The sequence below is a fragment of the Streptopelia decaocto genome (assembly GCF_964273445.1).
Source record: "Streptopelia decaocto genome assembly, chromosome: 17".
NCBI lineage: Eukaryota > Metazoa > Chordata > Aves > Columbiformes > Columbidae > Streptopelia > Streptopelia decaocto.
The window spans coordinates 6,431,512-6,455,968 of NC_138672.1; the positions used below are offsets into that span (position 1 = coordinate 6,431,512).

The 24,457-nt window shown below is 60.3% G+C and overlaps 1 protein-coding gene across 4 annotated transcripts; it reads left to right on the forward strand.

The window, feature by feature from the left end:
• Positions 1-720: 720 nt before the first annotated feature.
• SH2D3C (SH2 domain containing 3C) lies at positions 721-24,398 on the forward strand. Of its 4 annotated transcripts, none has more exons than XM_082067903.1 (12): positions 721-851; positions 2,904-3,555; positions 7,566-7,605; positions 17,508-17,636; positions 17,875-18,323; positions 19,948-20,072; positions 20,635-21,209; positions 21,449-21,564; positions 21,687-21,858; positions 22,581-22,692; positions 23,368-23,574; positions 23,721-24,398. In XM_082067903.1, exons 1-12 carry the CDS (start codon positions 812-814, stop codon positions 23,894-23,896), a joined length of 2,793 nt encoding a protein of 930 aa, XP_081924029.1. In that variant the 5' UTR covers positions 721-811; the 3' UTR covers positions 23,897-24,398. The 4 variants fall into 4 exon arrangements, with proteins under 4 accessions (XP_081924029.1, XP_081924030.1, XP_081924031.1 ...); XM_082067904.1 differs by having other exon boundaries at positions 19,969-20,072; XM_082067905.1 differs by lacking the exons at positions 721-851; positions 2,904-3,555 and adding an exon at positions 4,592-4,712.
• The last annotated feature ends 59 nt before the right edge of the window (positions 24,399-24,457 follow it).

Consider the following 24,457-nt stretch of genomic DNA (forward strand, 5'->3'; position numbering starts at 1 on the left):
CCCGTGACCCCCCGCTGTCACCCGGGTGACATTGCTGGGGGCACTGAGCAGCCCCGGGGGGTCACCGTGTCCCTCGCATGCTGGAACCCACTGGGGGTTTGACAGTGTTTCTGCCGGGGGCTGTGGCAGCGGGACCCCTGGCCGGGGCACGAGCACCCAGCGCCCTTGGGGACCCGGCGTTCTCGGCTGCAGAAACGTGCCCCCCGGGGGACACTGTCCCCAGCATCGCCCGTGGCTGCGGGTCCCGTGGGGGCGCAGGGAGCAGAGCCCAGTGCCGCAGAGAGATGGACCCAGGAGCCGCTGGGTGCTCCCAGGAACAAGGGGCAGCGGGGACACTGTCCCTGCCAGGCGCAGGCCCACGGGGCACCCAAAGGTCCCCCTGCATGGTGGCAACGATGCCGTCCAGCTGTCACCCTGTGGGGCCCATCGGGTTCAGGCGCTGAGCCCCAAATGTGCATGGTGGACCCTGGTCTTCAGGGCTGGCACCGTCCTCCATAGGGCTGACACCCCAATCTAGCGCTGGCACCCACTCTGACACCCTGGGTTTTTTGGGAGTCCAGATCTGCTGAGTGTCCCCAAACCAGGGACCCAGAGGTGGCCGCAGCGGGTGCGAGCGGCCACGGGGACTGCGGGGACCGTGGGGACAGCGGAGGGCGGGCAGGGGCAGGAGCAGATGACAGCGCTGGGGAGGAAACGCCGAGCGAGCGATGAGCGGCTGCGGGGGGGGCAGGAAGGGAGGAGCGGGCAGGGAACAGCTTCACGGTTATAAACTTGTCCCTTTCGGTCCCCACGGCCTCCGAGCGGCGTGACCATGGCCGAGGGCCAGAAACGAGGGGGCTTCAAGAAGTTCAGTAAGTGGCTGTGGGACAGGGTGGGTGGGCGATGGGGTGCTCACCTGGACAGCCCGGCCAGGAGCAGGGATGCACGAGTGTGAGTGTCAGCGCGAGTGTGTGCTCACGCGCTCCCCGGTCATCACCACCCGGTGATGTTTGGAGCCAAGACAGGCTCTGGTCTTGCTAGGAAGCTCGTTGGGGTGAAGGGTTTTGGGGGTTTATGTCCACGTGGCTGGAGGAAAACATGGGTGCTGTAGATTTAAAGCTGGGTGCTGGGACTGGGACCAGTCTGCTGCAGCCCAGCCCTGCGCTGAGTGCCGGGATGCACCCAGGGGGATGCACAGGGGGGCTTGGCGTTTTCACTTCACAAATCACATCCTTCGGGGTGCACGTCTCGGGGTGCAAGCTGGTGCTTCCCCCCACCCCAAGGTGCCCCCACAGAACAGGGGTGACACGGAGGAGCCAGGGTGGGAGCCGGGGAGCAGATTCCATCGCTGCTCTTGGAGAAAGAGCTCAGTGCCTGCCGGGACCGAGCTCTGCTCTTTCTCACAGACCTCGAGTTTCTCGCAGCGCCCCGGGAGGCGGCTGCTGTGGCCTTCACCCCCGTTCCCAGCACAGGAGCCGGCCTTTGCCGCTGCTCTCTGCGTTCCTGCCGCAATGCTGCCGCTGGAGGGGGGCCTGTCCCCCGCTCCCCCGGGACCCCTCCGCTGGCAAAACCCACAGCCCCATCCCAGCTGGGATTTTCCTTTGCACTGGGGAGCAGGGAGATGGGGAAAGTCCCTGGCATCGTGTTTCCCACCCCGCAGCAGCTCCGGGACTAGCCGGCAGCAGAGGATGCTCAAACTCTAAGGGGATGTTTAATCCAAAGCAGTTTTGCCTTCAACCACATCCAGGCCACAAGGTTTCTGCCATGCAGAAGGGCTTTCAGGCTGCTGCAGCCCCTTGCACGGCCCCTTTGCCCTATCTGGCTGCAGGGATGCCCTGTAGAACCCACGGATGGTGACAGGAGGTGGGGGGTCCCACAGCCGAGTGGCCCCCAGACACCTAGTTCCTCACACAGCACCGCCGACCGCACCGTGCCGCTTCCTGCCTCGGCAAACCCGCTGTGCCCAGAGGGGAAGAGGCTTTGCAGAGCCCAAGGGTGGCATCTGCATTGCAAAATATCCAGAGGCACCCAGAGCTCCAGGGCTCTGGCAGCAAAACGCTGCCCTGCAGAGCTGCACCCACAGGCAGCTTCACCCTGTGTGCCACCGTCCTCGTGCCAGCACCAGCACTGGCCCAGGCTTGCACCACAGCGGCACACTGAGCCGAGGCAGAGGTGTGAAATGCAAAGCCGCCCGCCAGAGTTATAAATACATATGCTCTGCGCTTGCAGGTGCAGCTGGGAGCTGCAGAGAGGCTGCGAGGGGCCGAGCGCTCGGCCGAGGAAGTGGGGAGGTTCTCTCCTGCCCGCAGCCACGCGAGCGCCACCGGCCCTGCGCCGATGCTCGGTTCCTGCTCCACCGTGCACGCATGGGCAGGTTGCACATGGCTGGGACCCCCATCCCCTGTGGCATTTGCATTGTGTCCCATGCTTTCATCCTGGGGAGGACGGGGGTATGCCCACAGAGCTGTCCCAAGGCCACCGGGATGGGCACGGCCACCAGCCCTATGGAGTCCCCTGGGGGAAGCAGGGAGGTGGGGGGCAGGAGGAAGAGATTTGAAGTGATTTCTGATGCTGCCTGCTCACCAGGGCTGGGTGTTTCTTTCTCCATTCCTACAACTGCAGCAGGGAAACGCAGCCACCAGGTTTGTCAGGGCACCAGGAGCCATTTCCTCTGCAAGGGACAAGGACAGACCTCCCAGAGTCCCAACAGAGGTGCCCTGCACAGCATCACATACACCCCAGGTGACAGGGATGTTACACTGGGCAGGGCCTGGAGATACGGGCTGTTACAGGGCTAACAGCAGGCTGCACCGTGGCACAGTGCCCCATGCGCACCCCAACCAGGGACCAGAGGCCCCAGGACCCCCCACCATCACGCCACATCAGCAGTAACCCTGCATGCATCTCTTCTCTCTTTTTGCCAGAGTTTTTCAAGTTCAAAGGCTTTGGGAGCCTGAGCAGCATCCCCCGTGCCTTCACCCTCCGGCGTGTGTCCGTAGCCCCCAGCTCTTCCCGAAGCCTGGGCTCGGGTCTCCCTCCTCCCCACGGCTTCTTGGAGGAGCCATTTGATGGCACCCAGGATGATCTCAATACCATGCCCAAGAGCCCCGGTCCTTATGCCCGCTCGTCGGACATGTACAGCCACATGGGCACCATGCCTAGGCTGAACCTGGGCAAAGCGGGGAAAAGCCTGGGCAAAGCCAAGACTACTCAGACCTGCCGGGAAAAAGACACCACCAGTGACAAAACCCCTCAGACAGCCCCGCTCCCAGACCCCGAGTCCCCCGAGACATTTGGCAGCTCTAAGCCAGGCACGGATCCACCCTCAGAGGCTGGGAAAGCAGAGAAGGAGGGAGAAGAAGCTCAGCCTGTGGACACCCCTGGAGCAGTGATGGCCACAATGGACCAGCAACCTGTGGGGAACGTCTCCTGCCCTGGGACAGGGGCACCGAGCTCCAGCCTGGCCCTGAACCCCAGCCAAACACTGAGCCCCAACATGGCAGAGGGATCAGAGACTGCTGATGGGGATCTGCCGGACAAGGGGCAAGAGCATCCTGGCAAGAGCTCCTCGGACAGGTACGGCCCCCTTGAGTCTGCTCTACCCTCCACCAGGACCCCCTTTCTGGCCCCCCAGGGCAAGAGGAGGGTGCAGGGACACAGTGGGGTCCCTGCAGTGTCCCCCTTGCCTGCAGCGCTGGTGGGATGCACCTGGCCAGCAGGATGTGACGGTCCGAGTGCTCTGCATCGCGGCCGGGTCAGCAGCTCCATGGGAGCGAGGTTTCCTGTGGGATTTCTGCTCCCTCCCGTTTCCGGATGGGCTGGAAACATCTCGCAGCCCCGCTCAGCCCCAGCGTCCCTTTGTCCTGCTGGCAGCTCCATTCCAGCGCTGGGACACGCTGCGGAGAGCTCAGACCTGCACTGTCCCGACCCTTCCAGCTCTCACTCTCCTCTTTTCCTCCCCCTCCATCCTTCTCCCCCTCCCCAAGTGGTCCTGCCTCCCTCAAGGCACGGGGGCAATCCCTAAAACCAGCCAGCCCAGCCCCAGTTCCATCACCTGCCAGTAAACACTCCTCTGGGCATAAACCCCACACTCTGGGTGCAAACTCCCACTCCAGGCACAAAACTCACCCTCCAGGGGCATTTGGGGGCTCAGCCCTTTCAGATAAAGATTGGCTTTTTTGTAGAGTTTTCACCTCAGAATCAATTAGAGAGATTTTTACCCACTCCGCCCATCACACGGGCATCTGGGCATGATGGGTCAAACACATCCCCACGTACATGGGGACTGGGGGCATGGGCAGAGATGCCGACCCCAAATTTCCCCCCAAATTAGGTCCAGTCCTTCCCCAACCCAACCCTTCTATCACCCCCTTCGCACCCCGGCACCCCCCAAAACCCCTGTCCCCCCACGCCGCCTCGGGGCACTGAGTGCTTTGGAAGTCTGGGTGGCCCCAGCAGCGGGATGAAGAGGAGGAATTTGTGCCGGTAGTGGGAGCCGGGCTGTGCCGGCCATACATTCCTGACGGCTGCGAAGGGAGGGCCGGAGGAGGGCTGGGACGGGAAGGAGGAGGGTCCCGCCACCGCCTTGCTCACCCCAAAGTCCCAACCGCCCAGTGCAAGGCGGGAGAGCGCCCGGGAGAGCTTCTCCCTGTCCCGCAGAAGAGGCACTCGCCGAATCACCTCGGGTCGATGACAGCGGTGGGCAGGAGGTTTCCCACCCTGGGACAGGGCAGGTAAGGGGTCCCAGCTCCCCCAGACATCCCTTGCACCCCAGCACGGTGGAGGAGACAGGGAGGGAGAGGCTGGGAAGGGGCTTTGCTTGGGGCGGGCACAAAGCCTCAATGCGGGTGATGCCGGAGCGGCACTGAGGCCCCTGGCCAGCGTTTGCTTGTGGAAAGAGCGAGCACATCGGCTGCGCTGCCGAAACCACAGTCAGACCCGGCGCCAGGGCAGGGCAGAGCAGCTCGGGGGCTGGGGGGGGCTTGGGGGGCCGAGGGGCTCAGGCACTTGAGGGCTTGAGGAACAGTGTCTCTGTCACAGCTCCCATTGAGCGCAAAGCCCTGGCAGCGGCAGAGGGTCCCCACAGACAGTGTGGGGGGTTCACCTGGACCCTCTGTCCCCCAGAAATGACTTAGGTCCCAGGCCAGTGTGGCTGGGAGCCAAGTGGCAGGGGGACATGTGTGCGTCAGCTAGGTGCCTTGACTCTGGGAAGTGGGGACCTGCAGCCCCAAAAATTGAGGGCCAAATGCTCTTTTGAATCATCTGGAGCTGGCCTGATGATGGGCGTAGCCACACTGTTTGCCAGGGAAACTGAGGCACAAGAGTGACCAGAGCAGGACTTGGCATCGGGGGCATTTCTGCCCCTCTATGTCCTGCTCGGAGCCCCTGCCACGGCCCCTGGCCCTGGGAGCAGCTGTCGCCAGAGCCGTCCCCATGGCTGGGTCCTGCCGTGGGGCGGGCGGGCGGAAGCAGGACCGGGATAGTGCCGCGGCACAGCCCTTCCTCCTGCGCAGGCACATCCCTGGGGACGGGGACAGTCTGTTCCCGCCAGGCCATGGTAGGGGCCAGGGACAGCTGCCCAGCATGAGGCACGCCTGTGCAGAGGGACCAGAGTGACGTGGTGTTGAGAGGAGCGAGCATGGGCCTGGGGAGCATTTTCGCTTGGCCCCCCTCTGCAGAGCATCCCTGGTGAGGACAGACCCCAAGGCGGGATGGGCTGAGGATGCGCACGGGGTGGCTTTCCCAGGGATGCTCCCCGCAGGATCAGGCCCTCCGTGGGGGGAAATTGTGCTGCCATAGGACGGAGAGTGGCACCCAGCCCGTGGAGCTGCTGGCAGTGGGGCGGTGGCCGTGGCCATGACTTCAGCAGGGCCACGGTGACTAACGGGAGATGACCCACGGGCAGGTCATGGAGCGGACGTGACTTGACTTCCCTCCATGAGCGGCCGTACGTGAGGCACGGGAAGTGCCGCTTCCCGCAGGGCGCAGCAGGACACTGCCCGCAGACCTCGCTGGCAGCACTGCCAGGCAAAACCTCCAGGGAGGCGACTCTGCCGATGGGGAAACTGGGGCACGAGATGCCCAGACTTGGTTCCCCTAGGGTGCAGCCTGCACCAGCAGATTCTGTGCTCCAAACTAGGGCTGGACCCGCATGATCACCCCGGATGGTCCGCAGCAGCCATCGCAGACCTTGGCACATCTGCAAGTTACTGCAATGCCTTCCCAAGCCCAAAAGCAGCAACCACCCCACCGAAACCCTCCTCCTCAGTGCCACTGTGGTAGCACCAGGTCCTGGTGGCTCAGTGGCGGCTGCACTCCAAAGGCAGCCCTGGAATTTCTCCCAGGCACTCGACTGCCCCCAAAAATGCCATTTTCTCCAGGAATGCACAAAACCAGGGGGCCGCGGCTCCCGCTCCCCCCGCCAGCCCCAGCTGCTGCCCTTCCCTGGTGCGGGGGCCTCCCCTGCCCGGGCCCTCGCAGCGTCTCCCAGCTGCTCCCATGTTCCCGATTTCCTGCCCAGAGGCCCCCCGTCCTCCGGCCGGTTTTTCTCACGGCTCTCGCCGCACCAGGCAGCTCTGCGGCCGTGTGAAAGGCAAACAGGCTGGGGATGCAGCGCCAGGGCAGGCAGGCAGCCCGCAGCTGTCCGGGGGAGCCTGTGTCTGTCCCCCCTCTCAAATACTCCTCTATTTTTTTCACCCCCAAAAAAGCATGGGCTTGATTTCCAGCCCCTTTTCCCCTTCCGAGCTGGACAGTGGGGGATTTATTTTATTCTGAAAGGTAAGACCTCAAGTAGCACATCCCAGCTCAGGCTGTTACAGTCTCCCTTCAAACTCTCTTGTCCATACAGACAACATACCCCACCCCACAAGCGCACAAAAAGCAGCAGCAGCATCGCTACATGCCCAGGAAAGAGCAGGGGCTGCCTCTGTCCCTGATGAAATGATGGCAGAGAAGCTGCTGGATCAGCTGCATCTCAGGGTCATTGGTTTGGTTGTCAGTAGGGCTAAGAGTGAACATGTTACCAAGGAGAATGGGAGTTTCTATTGCCTGTATGCTGGTAGGGTAAATCTTGCAGTCTGAGTCAGGATGTCACAGTCTGCCCCCTGGTTCAAATGAAAGTCTGAATTCTGTGGGGTTGCACGAGGCCACAGAGAAACAAAAACACTTGTCTGGAGCACATGTCTCAACAGCCACCTACTGGGAACACAGCTCTGGCAGCAAACGGGGCGTGGGGGCCCCGTCTCGGCACACAGCACCATGACCCGCAGGGACCCGAGCCTGCTCTCCGGGTCTCCCCAGTTCAGCTCACACGGTCCCAAGCCAATCTAGAGAGAGAACCTCTAAAAAGGCCTCATTCTTCCCTGATCGCATTAGGGAGATTAAGCCGAGAGTGGACATGGAGCAGGCAGGGACAGTGCCAGGACCCTGGGAGCCTCTCCCAAAACCACAGCTGCGCTCTCAACCCCATGGCAAGGCAAGGGGCACAGACCCCCACTCCCTCAAGCTGTGCCACCACCTCCTTTAAGCTAACTGTGATGACTTGCTGCCTGTTACTTACGTATTTTTATTTTTCCCTTTCCTTCCAGCCACCACGATGGCCTGGAGTCTGGCAGCGAATACGTGAAGGTAAGACACCGAGCGCGGTCACAACCTGCCCCGGCCAGGTGCCAGTGGTGGAGCGGGGACAGTGGCCAAGTCCTGCAACAAGGGGGTGCTCAGCTCTGCACCCCCAGTCCCACCACCTCCTCCAGCCTCTCTCGTTGGCCCCGGAAAAAAATCCTTTGCCAGAAACAGCGAGGCTGTGGGAGGCAGAAGAGACACAAACCCTATGTGGTCCCCCTGCTGCTGCTCCTGCAGGAGCTGCCTGCGTTTTGTTCTCCCCATCGCTCGCGACCACCTCATATGCAGGGGCAACTTCCTCCCTCCACCCCCACGCAAAGAAACGGAAGTGTTTGAGCCACTTTCGTGGTTGTCACATGAAAGTCGGTGTAAATCTCTCCAAATCTCTTGCTTATCCTCCAGCAAACTATTAACATTCCTGAGGACTCTTCATGTCTGGCCAGAAATTCATTAGCGAGGCGCCTGGCTCTGGAGGAGAGCGGGCCATTTCGCAGGAGGCTGCTGGCACGGTGGGAGCCGGGCAGGGGCAGAGGAACGGTGGCAGGGGTGCTGTGTGGTTTGGGGATGGAGCACGGAAAACCTGCGCCGGTGGTCACTGTGATGCGATGGCCTTTGGGAAGGGCTGGAGCCTCTTGAGTCTTGTTGCTCGATGGGGCTGTAATGCCGCTGGGAAGATGTGGTTGTTGAGAAGTGACTTGAGGTGCCCTACGTGAGTGGTGTAACCAGTACAGAGCCCCAAATCTTAATGTTTGGGATGTGGGGCTCTTGATGGTGGCTGTAGCTAGACACGGAAACGTGGGATTTCCCCATGGTGGCACCAACTGGCAGGCTCAGGAGAGAGCTGCTTGGACCTGAGCTCATCTGCTTATCCTAACAGGGGTCACACCCCTCTGGGTCCAAACCGGGGGCCAACAAGAACCCCACGTGCAGGTCTGGCAACCAGCAGCCTCTGGGCCGTGGGGCTGGATGTGGCTTTTTGACCTGTAGCACATGGATCCCAGGTGGGATGTCTTTCCTCCCCTTCTTTAGCCACGTGGGACTGGCAGAGCAGGAGATCACGGGACACGTGCTGGAGTGACAAGGCTCTGATGGGATCGATGAGGCTCCGACTGGGCTTTGTGGGTAGAGCCCAGGTGTGGGACACCTCGGCATGCAAAGGAAAGCACCTGCTCATGCAGGCAAGTCCTGCGAGGGCAGGGAGGTGGCGAGGAGCCACGCTGGGTGGTTTGGGGTGCTTTCCCTTCCTCCAGCAGCACGTACACCCAGAGACAGGCGCATTTTGTAGCTCCCAAGTTAATGGACTGAAACAACACAGCTGTGTAGCAATGGGTATGGCTTTGCCTTTGGGATCGCGTTCTTTTGGGTGAGCCAGAAGAATTCCCTGCTCTCCAGGCAGATCCCAAACCTGATCTATCTGGTCTTTATTTCTCACCCGTCCCCGTGGTGTCCAGACACAGCCCATGAGCTGTGATTTATATGCCACTTCCCTTCGGTCACGGAAGCAACCGATGGCCACGGTGACAGCAGCTATTTTAGTCAAATAGGTAATTATCTGGAGTGTGAGTGACCAGGATGATGGGGCCACTCTGGCTGATTGCAGGCGCCGTGCCTGGCTGTGAGCCCACATCTTCGTGCACCTGGCAGCATTTGGCCCCATGCCCTGTGGGGATCGGGATGGGAAGGTGGCAGCTGCCTGGTGTCCCTTGGGAGCAAGGTGGGACAGGGCTGGGACCCACCACCAGAACAGGTCCTTGCTTTGCAGCTGGGAGGGAGGTGAGCAGAGAGGAAACACTGCTGCAAGGGAGAGTGGAGGAAAGATAGGAAGACCCAACAAACAAGAGAGGCAGGGGGATTGAGAGGACACGCTGCAAAGTCCTCATGAGCAAAGGGTCACAGGCAGGTCTGTGTCCAGATGTGCACTAAAGAACGGCCAAACATCAGCCCTTGAGCTCCAGCAGCAAACCTGCCAGGGCCAGCTCTCCCATCGCCAATCCTGCTGTGATTAGAGGTACAACCCCGAGCTAGGGAGGGTTGGAAAGCCAGGATCAATAAGCACTTGGTAATTAACATGCTTTAATAATAGCCTAAGGGTTGGTGTTTCCAAGCTGCCTGGGGGATCTGCACACCCAGCTCCGTTTGCTAGCATCCCCCCCAGCCTAGCTTTGGCCCCTGCGCAGGTGAAGGAGCTGAAGAACAGCGTTACCCTTTGGGAAAGCAGCAGCTGATAAAGCTGTCGTGTGTTCCTGCAAGAGCTCAGTTGGAGATTTTCAGCTTCCCCCTGTGGAGGGGCAGCGTGGGCACAGCCGGGGGGCATCGCCCCACGGTGACCCGTGAGGCTCCCACGTGCTCCCTCACCACAAAATCACGGAGCCTGTCGCGGGGGAGAAGCCTTGGCAGGAGGATGATTCACTGTCGAATCCCTGCATGCTGCCATCTGGTCTGTCCCTCAGCCCCACGCAAGACAAGAGGAGAGCCCGTGCTCCCTGCCCATCCCAGCACCCATGGGACCCACCAGCACCCACTGCCCCGTGTTCCCAGGCTGCATGCTGCCCCACTTTCTCCTGCACCTCAGCCCTGTCCTGCTACAAACCTGCGCTGCTTTCCCGCTCCTCTCTCCCCTGCAAAAGCAGGGGCAGAGCGCAGGCCCGGCAAGAGCCTGCGAGCTCTTTGTTCTGCACGGAGCAGCCGCTCACTCGGGGGACCTGTATCTCATCAGCCCTGTCTGCTGCCTCCCTGCCTGGGGATACGAGGGGCTCGTTTGAATTAATTAGCAGGAAGGCTGCAGGGTTCTTCAGTCGGTGGCAGCGGGAATACCTCTGCGAACTCACAGCATCGCCCTGGGCAGGGGCACACTAGGATGAATGGGGGAGTCTTTTGGGTCAGGACATGCTTTGTGGGTGGGGGCGTAAAGCCCCTTGTTACCAAAGCCAGGTCATGCTGGTGTGGGACGGAGCTGGGCACCCGGAGGGAGACAAAGAAGGGAGAGGGGCAAGAAGGTGCAGAGCTCACTGCTGGGTGCTGCAGGAGCCCCTGCCCGTCCCTGTGTTCAGGCAGAGGGTTCAGGTAGGGGTTTCAGGGTTTTTTTTTTCAAGATTCAGGGCTTTGAGTCACCAGCGCTGCCTCGCACATCCCATACGTGAAACTGTGCCTTTAATTAAACCAAAGTGAAGCCTTAATTAAACGCAACTTGGAGACAGCCTACGCGTGAAGCAGGCGGCAGGTTCCCCACCACGTGAAGCAGCCACCGATGTGTCCCCCCCAAGAAAGGTGTCACCGGGGACGGGGTGAAGGAAGACAGGGCAGGTGAGAGGACATGAGGCTGTCCCTGACCCGTGTGCATCACTGGGGAGAGAAAGTGGATTTGGGATGCGGAGAGTAAGGGGTGCCAGGTGCCCTTAGAGGAGCCAGGTCCCCTCAGGGCGCAGGCAGCTGGGATGCCACTTCAAGGGTGCTGGTTCCCCCCAGGGGTGCCAGTTCCCATCAGGGGTTCCAGGTCGCCTCAGGACACAGACAGACAGGGTGCTGGTTCCCCTCGGTGCCAGATCCTCCCGGAGGAGCCGGTTCCCTCGGGGCGCACGCAGGCGGGTGCCGCTTCCCCTCGGGGGTCCCGGTTCCCCTGGGGTCCGCGGTGAGGGCGGGTGCGGGCGGCCCCTCGGGGCGGGCCGGGGCGGAGCTGCCTCCCCGACACCGCCCCTCGCTGCCGACAAGGGATGAGGTAATCGGGGAAGCGGCTGAAATTGAAGCCCGGCGGCGGCGGCAGCGGCGGTGCAGCCCGGGCCGGGGCAGCCCCGGCGGGGCTCGCCGCGCCATGACGGAGCGGTGCAGCCTGTGGAGCGCCCTGTCAGCGGCCGCTTGCTGCTTCTACCGCGGCTCCTTCATGCAGGTCCAGGTGAGCGCGGGCGGAGGGGGGACCCGGGGCCGGCCCGGCTGCCCCGCGCTCGGTGCACAGACCCCGCGGGTGCCGCCGCTCCGTGCGCCCGCACGCGTGGGGAAGGCGGCGAGGATGCGGGGGAAACACCGGGGACACGGACCGGCAGCCGGCGGGAGGCAGCTCCGGTACCGCAGCGCTGGAGAGCGGGTGCGAGGGGGCGGCCTCCCCGGGGAGCCCCGCTGCTCCCCGCACGGAGCCGGCAGGGCTGGGTGCGGGCAGCGTGCCCGCCTGCGGCCGGCGAGGAGGGAGCGAGTGCGGGATGAGCCGAGCAGCGGGTCGTGGGGCAGAGCTCAGCCCCTTCCACAGCCAGAGCCACCGGTTCCCCCCCAGACCAGCACTTTGACAGGCAGCATAAGTCCTGACTGGAGCCCTCACCTGCAGCAGAGCTCATGCAGGGGAGCATTTAGCATCCCCCAAGAGATGGCATGTGCTGGGAGCACAGAGAGGAGAGCGAGCCCAGGTGAACACACAGCGCGTTGGCCTGGGTCTCCGTGTGTGTGTGTGCTGCACAAGTCTGACTGATGGGAGAAAGCTGGGTTCCATCTGTCACCTGTCCTGTGGCACTTGCAGCACCGCCACTGTCTGGGCATGAGTCTAGGTGTCCTATTTTTGGACTCTGGCACTTGCACAGGGTGCTAGGAATTGTTTCCTTCATTTACAGAGTTAGAGAGCAAAGGTGTTTAGGATTGCAAGAGCCAAGCAGGCTCTGCTCTGAAGCAAGAGCTGTGGCATACTGCAAGTTAGAAGGCAGCTGGCACCCAAGAGAGCTGGCAGTCTTATTCAATACTCCTGCTGAGTGAGCTAGGTGCTGAGCTTTAGAGATTATGCTGGGTAAGACTGAGCCCAGAAGCAGCATTTCAAGTCTTGTCATGACTGCGGCTGATCTCAGTGCAAAGCCAGGGATTTTGATTGCTAGTGAGGTAGAAAAAGGAAAAGCAGAAGAGCTTCTCCTGGTTGTCCAAAGGCCACTGAGCAACACAGGGGAGCGTGTCCTAGCACAGCAGCCCTGGGGCTGCACATCACAGCAGGTGATGGGGTGCTTTCAGCAAACCACTGCCAGCACAAGGGAGAGACAGGTGGGTATCTGGTTTTCACACAGGGATGCAAGAGGAGATGGAGGGCACTCCATCCCGACCCCAGAAAGAGTTAAAAGTGAAGCCCTAAGTGCTCACCTGGCTCCACCAGATCTTTCACCATCTATTTGTGTCCAAGTGTGCCCAGCAAACACACACTGAAGTCCCCATGAATGACTGGAGCACTTCCAGCTGACAGCCGCATCCCTGCTCACCGCCAATGGCAGTGCACCCAGCCTGGGAAGCACTGACATCATTTCTGGCCAATAGCAGCTCCGAAAAGGGATGCAGCAGCAGCCGCTGCCGCCGTCTTGGAGTGAGATAAGTAATATATAGATGGATGGAAATGTATGTATACACACACCCCATCAATGCACTGGAGAACTGCTCCCCCAGGGCAGCAGTAGCAGTGCACTCCACCACCCCACCGTGTCACCTGGGGCACTTGTCCCACCTTAGAGCACCCAGATGTTCCTGGCCATGAACCCCAGCTGCACCCTGCCCCTGCCAGCCAGACATAATTGCTCCAGAGCTGCCACAAAGGAGCACAGACAAGGGGAGAAAAAAACCTTGTGGGTAGCCAGGACCAGCCCTAGGAAGGGCTTTGAATGTCAAGACAAAGACCTTGAGTCAAGGTCTGCCTTCAGCAGGGACTAATGGAGATGTGACATACCCCAGAGATGCCATCAGTCACCCATGGGGTGGACAGATGGGCTGGTGCCTTCTCAGAGGCCTTTTAGATGCCTAGAGTCACTGCAAGACAATACAGGGGAATAAATTATTTCTCTTCCATATGGATATCAAGATCAGTAGGACGGACTGGCTCACAGCAGGCCATGCAGACTAACAACAAGGCCATAACAACTTGAATGTTGTTTGGGGTGGGATTTTCTTGTTGTGGCCATACAGGATGGACTAACTATTTTCGGGTGGTATCTGGCAGCTGGACTGGTGAGCACAGCAGTCCTGCACCGCGCAGGCAGGGTTCTGGGGTTTGTCGTGATGCTGGCTGTCCCTTAGCATGGATGTTTGCTCAGAAATACTTCACTGAAGTAGCCCATTGCCAGGTATGGAACAAGCAGAGGAGACTCCTCAGGCTATTCTGGGGCTTTCCCCATACACCTGCCCCAAATGTCTTGTTACTCTCTTTGGTGCCAGTTCTGCTTTCCCAGGCCCTGTGTCTGCTCTGGCAGCCAGAGCAGGAGTGGAAAACTCCGTAAGGGGCGGAAAACTCCATAAGGGGCTGGGATTTTCCTAACGAGGGTCCCAGCACAAAGCAGAGGGCAGGAGGGAAAGCAGATGCGCTCGGTGCCCTGAGGTTAGTCAGATGTTATCAGCAGAGGAGTGGGGTGGGGTGCGAGTACACCTTGCTCTCCAAGCTGACTTCATCCTCAGCTGCAACTCCTCCACATCTGGGAGGGGAGAGCAGGAAAGCAAGCTGCAAATCTCTCCTGTTTCATAAGATTACCTTTGCAAAGAGACAAAGCCAAACGCCAGCCTTTGAAGGTCTCCTTACACCAAGCAGAGCAACAGCCGTTGTTTTACATGGAGCACAGCTGTTGGCACCCGCTGTTTCCCCCGGCTATTACCCTTTTATTGGTTCCAGTCCTTGCCCCATGGCTGAGACCAAAAGCATCTCTTTCCCCAAGAAAACGGCAGGGACAGTCAGGGAAGTGGGCAGGGATGGAGAGCCCTGGGAATTGCGCAGCAGCACCAGAGGATTCCCCAGCCCCAGGACTGCGAAACAGCCCATCAGTGTGCTGAGCGTGATGGAGGAGCTCTCCTTCCTCCAGCCAAGCCAGCTTGGCTACTGGTTGGGATTCCTCAAGCAGAGCTTGGCATCGTCTCTGGCAGCTATTGAGCTGGTTTGTCTGGTGCGGCTGGTTTGGAGAACTGCTCTGATCCCCATTTCTTCCCACCCAGCTGGAAGAGGCCTTGGGGCTCTCCACGCAGGAGGCCAGCACCACCCGCTTGAGCTAGGTGCTAGTGAAGTCAAGGCTTTTCCCCACACCCAGCCCACTAGCATGCGAGACCTCGTGTCGGGCTGTGCATCTTTTGATGTCCTCTTGGCACAGCCGAGAGCGCCAGGCAGTGCCCTTTTCAACGCGGCGCTCAGACATCCGCTTACACGCTCCTGACAGCGCCGGGCTGGCCGGGACCGCCTTGCCGTGCCGAGCCTCGCCAGCGCCTCGGCGCCCGGCCAGCTGGCAGCCGGCGAGCCGGCCTCCTCCGAGACACTGCCGAGCGGAGCGGGAGGAAGCCGGTCGCTGCCGAAGGGCTCGGGGGCTGGAGGAAGCACGACCCTCCACAGCACGTAGGTCTTTTGCACCAAGGGCTCACGATGAGCCCAGCTCCTGCATGGAGAGTGGCACAGCCAAGTGATTTCGGCAGCAGCTAGTGTGTGATAGCACCACACAAGAGACTCATGAAAAGAACCAGTCCCCACAGTCGTATCATGCAAAGGAAAAGGGCTTTCCATGATCCATCTCCTGCTGCCTCCGCAGCTATTGCAGCCGTGCAGTCACCCCAAGCAGTGGCTTTTTGGTGGCCACAGAAATCAGATGGGATCTCATTGCCCAGGCAAGGAGCTGAAAGGAAGGTGCCCTCCACATGGCTGGAGAAGGTGGCTGGTGGCACCCTCTGCTCACAGCCAGCACGCTCTGCTCACAGCCAGCCTTCCTCCCCCGTCTGCAAGATGCAAAACCTCCCTCGCCTCTCCCAAACCTCCTGTTCTCCCTGGCTAGCTTAGCACCTGGCTCCTGGCATAGATGCCAGCCGGCTGCTGCCCAAATCCAGGCTTGGAGACGCCGGGCACCGCTCAGCTGGGTTTGTGTTTGTTATCCTGCACATTTGCATGGGGAGGATTTGGGGGAAAACCCAGATGTACAAGGCTGGGCAGAACAGGCGCTAATCCCCGCTCCAGGGGCAGTGGCAGGAGCACCAGCTCCAAACTGATCCCAGCTCATTTCTGACGGCTTTAGCCTGCACAGACAGGAGAGGCTCTGGGGGTCCCACCCTGCCCTGGAGTTTGGGGTGAGGGTGCTGCAGGGAGGATGCTGCAGCCAAGGGTCCCCCATCACCGCTCGGCTGAGGTAGGTCTGCTCGGTGGCAGCGGATGGGTTGTCATGGAAACGGCATCTGCTTGGCCTCGGCCCCCCGGGAGGCAGCCGGACCTCAGCAGTAGCCGCCGGCTACCATTTATTTTTAATAGGGTTCAGCGTCACTGAGTGGCTTTGTCTCCACCAGGGCCCCAGAGCAGCAGCGAGTGCTTGGCCCCCCGCAACCCTTGATCACGGGGGGACAACCCACACATCTCCTGGTTGAGGTCCCTGCAGCTTCAGCAAACAGGACCCTCTCACAGGGAGGGTAAACACGGTCAGATGAACAAGTCCGAGTTCTGTCCATACTGTTTTCCCACTCTGATTTCACTGTCCCAGCACCTTTTGACTTGATAGCAGTTGGGAAGGGAGGAACGGGGCAGGTCCGGGCTGGTGAGGACAAGCCCCGGAGAGCAGTCCATCACACAGGCCCCAGGACGGCATCGGTGCTGGGCTTGGCTGACAAATGCAGCTACCAAAGGAGATGGAACATCTCCCCCAGGGAAAGCAGGGACCTGAGGTCAGGCTCCTGCTGAGGAACTCGGTAGAGTCCGAGAGCACCCCAAGATTGGTGTGTACAAGGCAAGAGAGCAGCACAGTGCTCCACACTTCCCCCTGCTCACAGCTGCTGGAGGAGCAGCAGAGGGAATTGATACAAGTTCTGAGCAAAAGGGTCAGCTCTGAGGCAGGGCCCCAATGAGTTGGCATGAAGCTGCAGCCCCCAGTGCTCTGGGGAACCAGGTGCCACACAAGGCCAGTGCCAGAGCAGTGTCAGCAGGTTCCAAGCCCATGCCCATCCTCAGAGACACCAGTAGCATCCTACCCTAACCCACACCACGGAGCTGGGCCAGCCGGCTGTGCCTCCCCACGCTGGCACTGCCATCAGAGGCACCGCCAGGCCACCCTCGCTCCCCGGAGCAGCAGAATGGGACACCCTGGTAGCCCCATCCAAGCTCCCTGGTCCATGGTGGTGGGACACATGTCCCCCTTGCAGGACAGCATGTGTGTCTGGGATGCAGTGGGGACCAAGGCGTTAGTGTTGGCACCATAGCAGGGCTTATCCCAAAACCACCCCACCAACAGGCTGGGGGAACCGGCCTCACGTGGAGAGCGCACAGAAGCCCCAAGCCTGTGCTCGCCTCCCCAGATAAGCACCGGCTGCACTGTGCCAGCAGCTCAGCATCCTCAGCTGCCCTCTGGGAACGCTGGCAAAGCGGCGGGCAGGGAGCACGGCTGGCTCCAGCTGATGGGAGACATGACGCCATCCCTTATCTCTCTGGGGGAAGGGAGGGGGCAAATTGCATCCTCCAGGCTCAGGTGCACTAGTGCGGGTAAAAGCTAATTTCTATGCAGAAGGTTCCCTTTACATTTGTCATTACTAGTCATGCCACCATCAGGCTAAACACAGAAAGTTAACCCTTTAGAAGAGGGACCGCAGTGGATGGTTTGAGGAGGAGGAATAATGCAGGTTTCCTCCTGGAAGAGTGCTTCCCGTGGTGGTTGAGCCCTGGAGATGTTTCAGAGGGAGCTGGGGCAGGTTTTCTCCTACCCAACCACACTCAGCTCTGAGCTGGGGCAAGGACAGGGTCAGGCATGATGGGGACATGCCACCAAGAGACCCTCCAAGTGCTTCTGCTGGCAGGGCCTGACCATCAACAGGCACATTACCCCACCTGCATCCTTTGCTACAAGCAGCGGTCCTCACACAGCTCTGAGCTCCATGAGGACCCTGAGCGTGTCCCAGGGCCAGCCCCTGCCTCCCCAGGCCCTGTTGCACCAGCTGACGCTCTCTCCTCCCCTGTACAGTTCTCCAAGGAGAAATACATCCTCGACTCGTCACCAGAGAAGCTTCACAAGGAGCTGGAAGAGGAGCTGAAGCTGAGCAGCACCGACCTGCGCAGCCACGCGTGGTACCACGGCCGCATCCCCCGGGAGGTGAGGAGGGGAATGAGGGTGGCTTGGGCAACCTGAGGCCACGTGGAACCGCCAGCCTGTCCTCCTGGGAAACCCCTGAGCAATGGCTTCCTTAGCCCTGAGCTGGCTGCTTTTTCCATGGGAAATGCCTTCAGAGCCAGGGGAACAAGCCAATGTCCCAATGGAATGTCCATCCATCCTCCCCAGTGTGGTCCTGAGAGCATGACCATGCCTGAGCCGCTGCCCTGTCCCCTGCCAGGTGTCGGAGAGCCTTGTGCAGCGGAACGGCGACTTCCTCATCCGCGACTCGCTCACCAGCGTGGGTGACTACGTGCTGACGTGCCGCTGGCGCAACGAGCCCCTCCACTTCAAGATCAACAAGGCGACAGTCAAGTCCAGCGAGGGCCATACCCGCGTCCAGTACCTCTTTGAGCAGGAGAGCTTTGACAACGTGCCTGCCCTCGTCCGCTTCTACGTGGGCAACCGCAAAGCCATCTCCGAGCAGAGCGGAGCCATCGTCTACTGCCCCATCAACCGCACCTTCCCCCTGCGCTACCTGGAAGCCAGCTATGGGCTGGCCAACGGCAAGCATGGGGGACCCCACAGCCCCACCACCCAGAAAGGGGGGCACATCAAGAGGAGGAGCATCACCATGACAGATGGCCTGACGGCAGACAAGATCACCAGGGCTGAGGGATGCCCGACCAGGTGGGTACGCAGTCCCATTCTGGCTCAGCAGAGCAGAGGGCCAACCCCTGGGAAAGAGGGAGCACCAGACTTGATCCCTGTTCCCTGGGTGCAGGGCAGGGGTTTGGGATCAGGGAGGGAAGAGAGAGATTGGCAAAGGTGTGGGGGAAGGAACTGGGACCCAGCTGGAACTGGGGTTTTCTCCCAGGCCGGCTGCCAAGCACACTGAGCTCCCGCAGCAGATGCCTGGTGAGCAGACACAACTTTAGCATCACAGGCCAGAAGCCAGAGAGTGTTTTACAGTCACCCATTCCAGGGTTATCAGCATGTCAGGGTTTGTCAGAGCCAGGTAGCCGAGCCTTCCCAGGCAAATGCGAGACAAGAGCCAGTCCCAACTACCACAGGGTTATTTATTGGTTCATTTTTGAAGGGGCTTTTTAATTTTAGAGCCCTTTCTGTTCAGCTGGAGTATTCGCACAGCCTCCAGATCACAACCAGTCTGCTCACGTTAACCCTGGAGCAGGTGGGCTTCTCCAGAGGTGGAGGAGATTTCCCTTGCACTGCCTGCTGTCAGCTGCCCAGCAGGGAAGGCAGAGCCACACACACACATCCTCACCCACAGCAGCCAAGGGGGGACCCATCTGCTCCCACCTCCCAGCAGGACACAGCCTATTGTTGGACCAAGCTGCTTTCTCACCACCTCAACATCCTCTGCCCAAGGGCAGGGTGAAAATACACCAGTGGAACAACAGGCAACCAACTGTTATGGCAGGGCAAAGGAAAACACTCAGAGTTCCAGGAGAACATATGTGTTTCCAGAAGAAGAGCCCAAATCCATCAGTCTTTCCTCACCACTCGCATTTTCCCCAAACCCCTTATCACCACCACTGTGCTCCCATCCTCCCACTGCAGAGAAACAGGCACTCAAGACCAAACACATCACAGCAGCCCAGTCCTCACCCATGGCAGGAAGGGCAGTGAATTGCCTGCTGTGCCCCCTGCGCTCAGCCCACCCCAGACACAGCATCTCTTGCAACACCGCAGTCCCGGGACTTGTGCATTGAGCCACAACTGCTGCTCCCCAGCCCAAGACCTCCTGGCTGGCTGCGCAGCTCCTTGAGCACATCCAAGACCCAGGCACCTGTTAGGCTCCGAGTCCAGCTTACAGGCACCTTCCACCTCCCCCAAGCTTTGGGTTACAGCAACAACAAATCTAGCCATTCCAACACAGCTCTCAGATAAAAACAGAGTAACACATCCAGCATCAGCTACCACCTTGCAGCACAACCCTAGAAAACTACTGCCCCACACAACTTTTTTTGCCAGACCCACTTCCCCACAGCACCCTGGAGTCATCCCACCCCTCAGCCCAAAACAGTACCTTGGTATCAGGGCACCCCTCTGCTCCCCAGGACTGAGCTCCCCACAGGCAGGACTGTCCCTGCTTTATACAGGTACCGACCCCTCCTGCTCCCAGCTGCCTGCAGAGACCACCCCCTCATTGCTCCGGCTGAGCTCGTTAGTGGTTCAGCTCATTAGGGCTGATGACATACAGGGAGGTGACAGGGCAGCAAACCCTCACCCCAGCCCCTCTGCCTGCACCCTGTGTGCAGGGACTAACCTGCCCTGTCTGCCCCCTCCCCAGCGTGTCCCTGCCCCACCACAGGGACATCATTCGCAACTGTGCTGTCAGCGTGGACCAGATCCAAGATCTGCACTCCCCGATGTCCCCCATCTCCGAGAACCCAGTGTCACCTGCCTACAGTACAGGTAAGCATCACCCCTCCATCCCACTGGGGACACGGGTCGGGCTGGGCTTGGCAGGGCTGTGACGCAGGGCCCTGGGGAGGGGAATGGAGCTCACTGTACACACAAGCCCTGCATCGCTCCCTGCTAGCAAAATCCTGTCTGGCTCTTTGCATGGCAAAGAAAACTGTCCTGACAGAGGGTGTGAGCTGAGGCTGGGGCTTCAGCCAACCCTCAGCCACGTCATCTTGGTTTTAAACTAAAGCCACGTGGTTTTAAACTAAAGGAGGGAAGATTCAGGCTGGACATGAGGAGGAAATTTTTGACACTCAGGGTGGTGAGAGCCTGGCCCAGGTTGGCCAGAGAGGTGGTGGATGAACCATCCCTGGAGACATCCCAGGCCAGGCTGGACGGGGCTCTGAGCAACCTGAGCTGGTGAAGATGTCCCTGCTCATGGCAGGGGGGGCACTGGGGGAGCTTTGAAGGTCCCTTCAACCCAAACCATTCTATGATTCTATGATCCATTGTCCCTATGCATGTGCATATCTCCGGGCTCTGATAACAGGGTCTCTCCTGCTCCCTGCAGTTACTCGGCTAAAGCCACATGCCTGCCAAGCAGCTGGGATTGCCCCGGCCTCTCCGGTCATAAGAAGGTCCAGTGAGCCCCAACTGTGCCCAGGGAACAGCAGCAAACCCCTGCCAGACCCTGCCCACAGCACCCACTCGACTCCCTGCCACGGGTACACCCGTGCCTCCCCCTCTCCCTCCGTGAACAGCTACAGCGACCCGGACACGGGGCATTACTGCCAGCTCCACCCCACCTCGCCCATCGGCAGAGACCGGCCGGCTCACGACACCAAGGTGCTGCCAACAAAGAGCTACGTGGAGAGGCTAAAGGTGGAGGAAGGACAGAGAGGGACTGAGAACGGCTCCGGGGAAGCGGAGGCAGGGCAGAGGCTGAAAGGAGAGCTGGACTTCATGGGCTTTGTGCCCCCCACCATGGAGACAACCTCCTCCTTCAACCCTGCGGCCTTCCAGTCCCTGCTCATCCCCCTGGAGAACAAACCCCTGGAGATGGCCGTGCTCAAGAAGGTCAAAGAGCTGCTAGCAGAGGTGGACGTGAAGACGCTGGCCAAACACATCACCAAAGTGGACTGCCTGGTACGGCCGGGGCTGGGCGGGAGGGACAGGCACCACTGCCCCATCACCCTGGGTTGGCAGGGATCAGAGCACCCCCGAGCATCGGGGCACCCCCAAGCATTGCAGCATCCCTGCTGGGCTCTGCCACGCTGAATCGGCCAGGGCAGGCTGGGGCTGGGCTGGGGCGAGAGGTTGCCTGAGGATGCTTCAGCCTCTCCTCAATTAACACGGATCTAATCAGCTCTCCTCTTTCTTGCCAGGTCGCCCGGATATTGGGTGTGACGGCGGAGATACAGCGGCTCATGGGGGTGAGCTCTGGCATGGAGCTGCTCACTCTGCCCCACGGCCACCAGCTCCGCCTGGACCTGCTGGAACGGTACAACACGGCACAGTCCGGCTGCCCTGGGGTGTCCCCAGCTTGGCAAAGGGAGTCCCAAGCCCTGGGAGCGTCCCCAGTCCCCCCCCACACTGACCCCACTCTGTTTTGCCCCATGGCAGGTTTCACACCATGTCCATCATGATCGCCGTGGACATCCTGGGCTGCACAGGCAGCACAGAGGAGCGGGCGGCCCTGCTCCACAAAACCATCCAGCTGGCCGCTGAGCTGAAGAGCACCATGGGGAACATGTTCAGTTTTGCAGCCGTGATGAACGCCCTGGAAATGACACAGGTACGGGCACGCTCCTTTCATCCTCATGGCCTGGGCTCAGCCCCCTCACCCAAAACATGTCCCTCTCCCAGTGTCCTGTGGGCTCCGACACCCATTGGGGTGGGAGAAGAGGGAAAACACTCAGGGTAGGTGGTCTGGGGCCACATCTGCTAGTGTCTAAGCAGGGAAGGGGAAGAGCCATCCCCTCCATGGAGCAAACAGCCCAGTCCTGCTGGGATCCAATTGTTTTTCGGTGGTTGGGCTTTTTGTTTTGTGCTGGGCTGTGTTCCTGGGAGGAAATGAATCTGCCCTCCGGTACAATACAAATCAGTCTCAAGGCTGTGGCAGCAGCGTCTCTGGGCCATACTGCTCCCTTTGGAAGATGAAAGGAGATTAAAATGCAATTTTAAATCGAGCCCAGCTGGGAAGTCTTGCTTCCTGCCTGCACAAAGGAGGTGGAACGGCTGCCCCCTCCCTGCGTCTCATCTTCAAGGCCCCTGCGACGCAGGGAAGCTGCTGTCCTGGGGCACAGGGAGGGGACAGAAATCCTGAGCCCAGCCTCAGTGCCAGGGACGTGCTGTCTCTGGCCATGAGGAGGCTGTTTGGGGGAGCAGCAGGCACTGCTGTGTGCAAGGCTGGGGGTCACGGTGCAGGGGCCAGGCTGTGCCCCCCTGTGAGCCCAGAGCTCAGTGGCCAGGGGCTGCGCTGCCCCAGCACCCTCCATCTGCCCCCTTTACTTCCAGATCACCCGGCTGGAGCAGACCTGGATGGTGCTGCGGCAGCGGCACACAGAGGGTGCGATCCTCTACGAGAAGAAGCTCAAGCCATTCCTGAAGAGCCTGAACGAAGGGAAAGGTAACAGGAACAACTCCCCTCATCTCGCCTGCCTGGTCCTTCCTGCTTTGTCCAGGCACGGCCTCTGAAGGGGGACACATTTGAGAGCTCAGACCCTTTCCCAGTGCCAGACGCTTCCCCTTGGGCTGCTGAACTGCCCCAGGACCCGGCAAGGTCTGTTTGGCCTCAGCTGCCCCTTCCTTCCAAAGGAAGCATTTCATAACTAAATAAAACCAGCAGCTGGGCACAAACATGACTCGGCTGAGCCAAACCTTCATACTCGCATGGTGGTGCGTGCCAAGCCAAGGGGACAGGGTGGCCAGGCGGGGAAGATGAAAAGCCGCATCTCTCCAACACCCACTGCTCCAGATTCTACAAACCTGCTCCCCACCGGACCCTGGGAAATGCAGACACAGCCCGAGAGGGAACAACAGTGTTCCCCTCCTGGCACAACTAGAGAGCCCAGCTGGGAGTAGCTGGTGTTGAACGAGGCGATGGCCCCAGGCACAGCAATTACAGTGCTGCAGCCGCTGCTGTGCTACAGCTGAGCCTCAAAGCCTCTCCAGGGAGCACGGTGGCAGCCAGGTTTCACAGGGCAGTGTGGCCACACCAGTGCCTCATGAGGCCAGCACAGATGGGGAGGGTGATGCAGGGACACGGGGCTGCATGGAGTCCTCAGGCTGCCTCTCTCCGCAGAAGGGCCGCCGCTGACCAACACCACCTTTCCCCACATCATACCACTTGTGACTCTCCTGGAGCGGGACGAGGCTCTGACGGACAGCCCTGAGCCCTGGGAGACCACCGACAGCGGTGTGGAGGTGGTCATGGCCCACCTGGAGGCAGCGCGGATGGTGGCACACCACGGTGGGCTCTACCACACCAACGCCGAGGTGAAGCTGCAGGGTAAGCGATGGGGACAGCAGAGCTCCTTTCCCTCCACCGCATTCCCAGTGTGCAGCTGGGCCAGCTCCAGCCCAGCGCCAGCTGGAGCATCCCATGGAACAGGGTCCCTGTCCCATCCCCGTGGGACTGACTCTCCCTCCCTGCAGGTTTCCAGGGCAGAGCAGAGCTGCTGGAGGTCTTCAGCACCGAGTTCCAGCTGCGGCTGCTCTGGGGCAGCCGTGGGGCTGAGAGCAGCCAGGCCGAACGCTACGAGAAGTTTGACAAGGTCCTCACCGCCCTGTCCCACAAGCTGGAGCCGGCAGTGCGCTTCAGTGAGCTGTAACCCCCCCGGGCGCTGGGACCACCCCCAGCTCCCAGCCTGCCCCCAAAGCAGCTGTGGGGCAAGGGCTGGGGCCAAGCACCCAGCACCAGGAGGAGGAGAGATGGCCCAGAAGGGTGCTGAGCAATTATGGGACAAAGAGGAGGAAAACCAGCCACCTCCCATCTACCACCCACCTCCCTGTGATACAAGGCACAGCTGCCTCAAGGGACAGGGACAATGTCTGAGCAGGCCAGTGCTGGCGTCCACCATCCAGCCCCACTGAGGTCCATGACTGCACAGTGCCCCTCACCCTTTGGTTTCGATTCCATCTCCATCTTGCCCACAGTTGCTGGATCCCGCTTGTAAATACGTTCTCACCATCGCTTCTCGATGTACAGACTTGTGAAGGACGGCTCTCGTTGTAAATAATTAGGCTCATTCATTTTGTCTTGTAAATATATGTACATATCTCATGGGTTTGGTTCTTACATACAATAAACTTTTATGCTGTTCCCCAAGGGGACCCCCTCTTCCATGAGTGTCATTTAAACGCAGCCCCAGCTCCCCTAGAGAGCAGAGCCC

What these genes read in the sequence shown, in the direction of transcription:
- SH2D3C (XM_082067903.1), top strand. Translation starts at nt 812, where the DNA reads ATGGCCGAGGGCCAGAAACGAGGGGGCTTCAAGAAGTTCA. An exon ending in TCACCAAAGTGGACTGCCTG is followed by an intron (nt 21,210 to 21,448) that starts GTACGGCCGGGG and finishes CTTTCTTGCCAG; the next exon opens with GTCGCCCGGATATTGGGTGT. An exon ending in CGCCTGGACCTGCTGGAACG is followed by an intron (nt 21,565 to 21,686) that starts GTACAACACGGC and finishes GCCCCATGGCAG; the next exon opens with GTTTCACACCATGTCCATCA.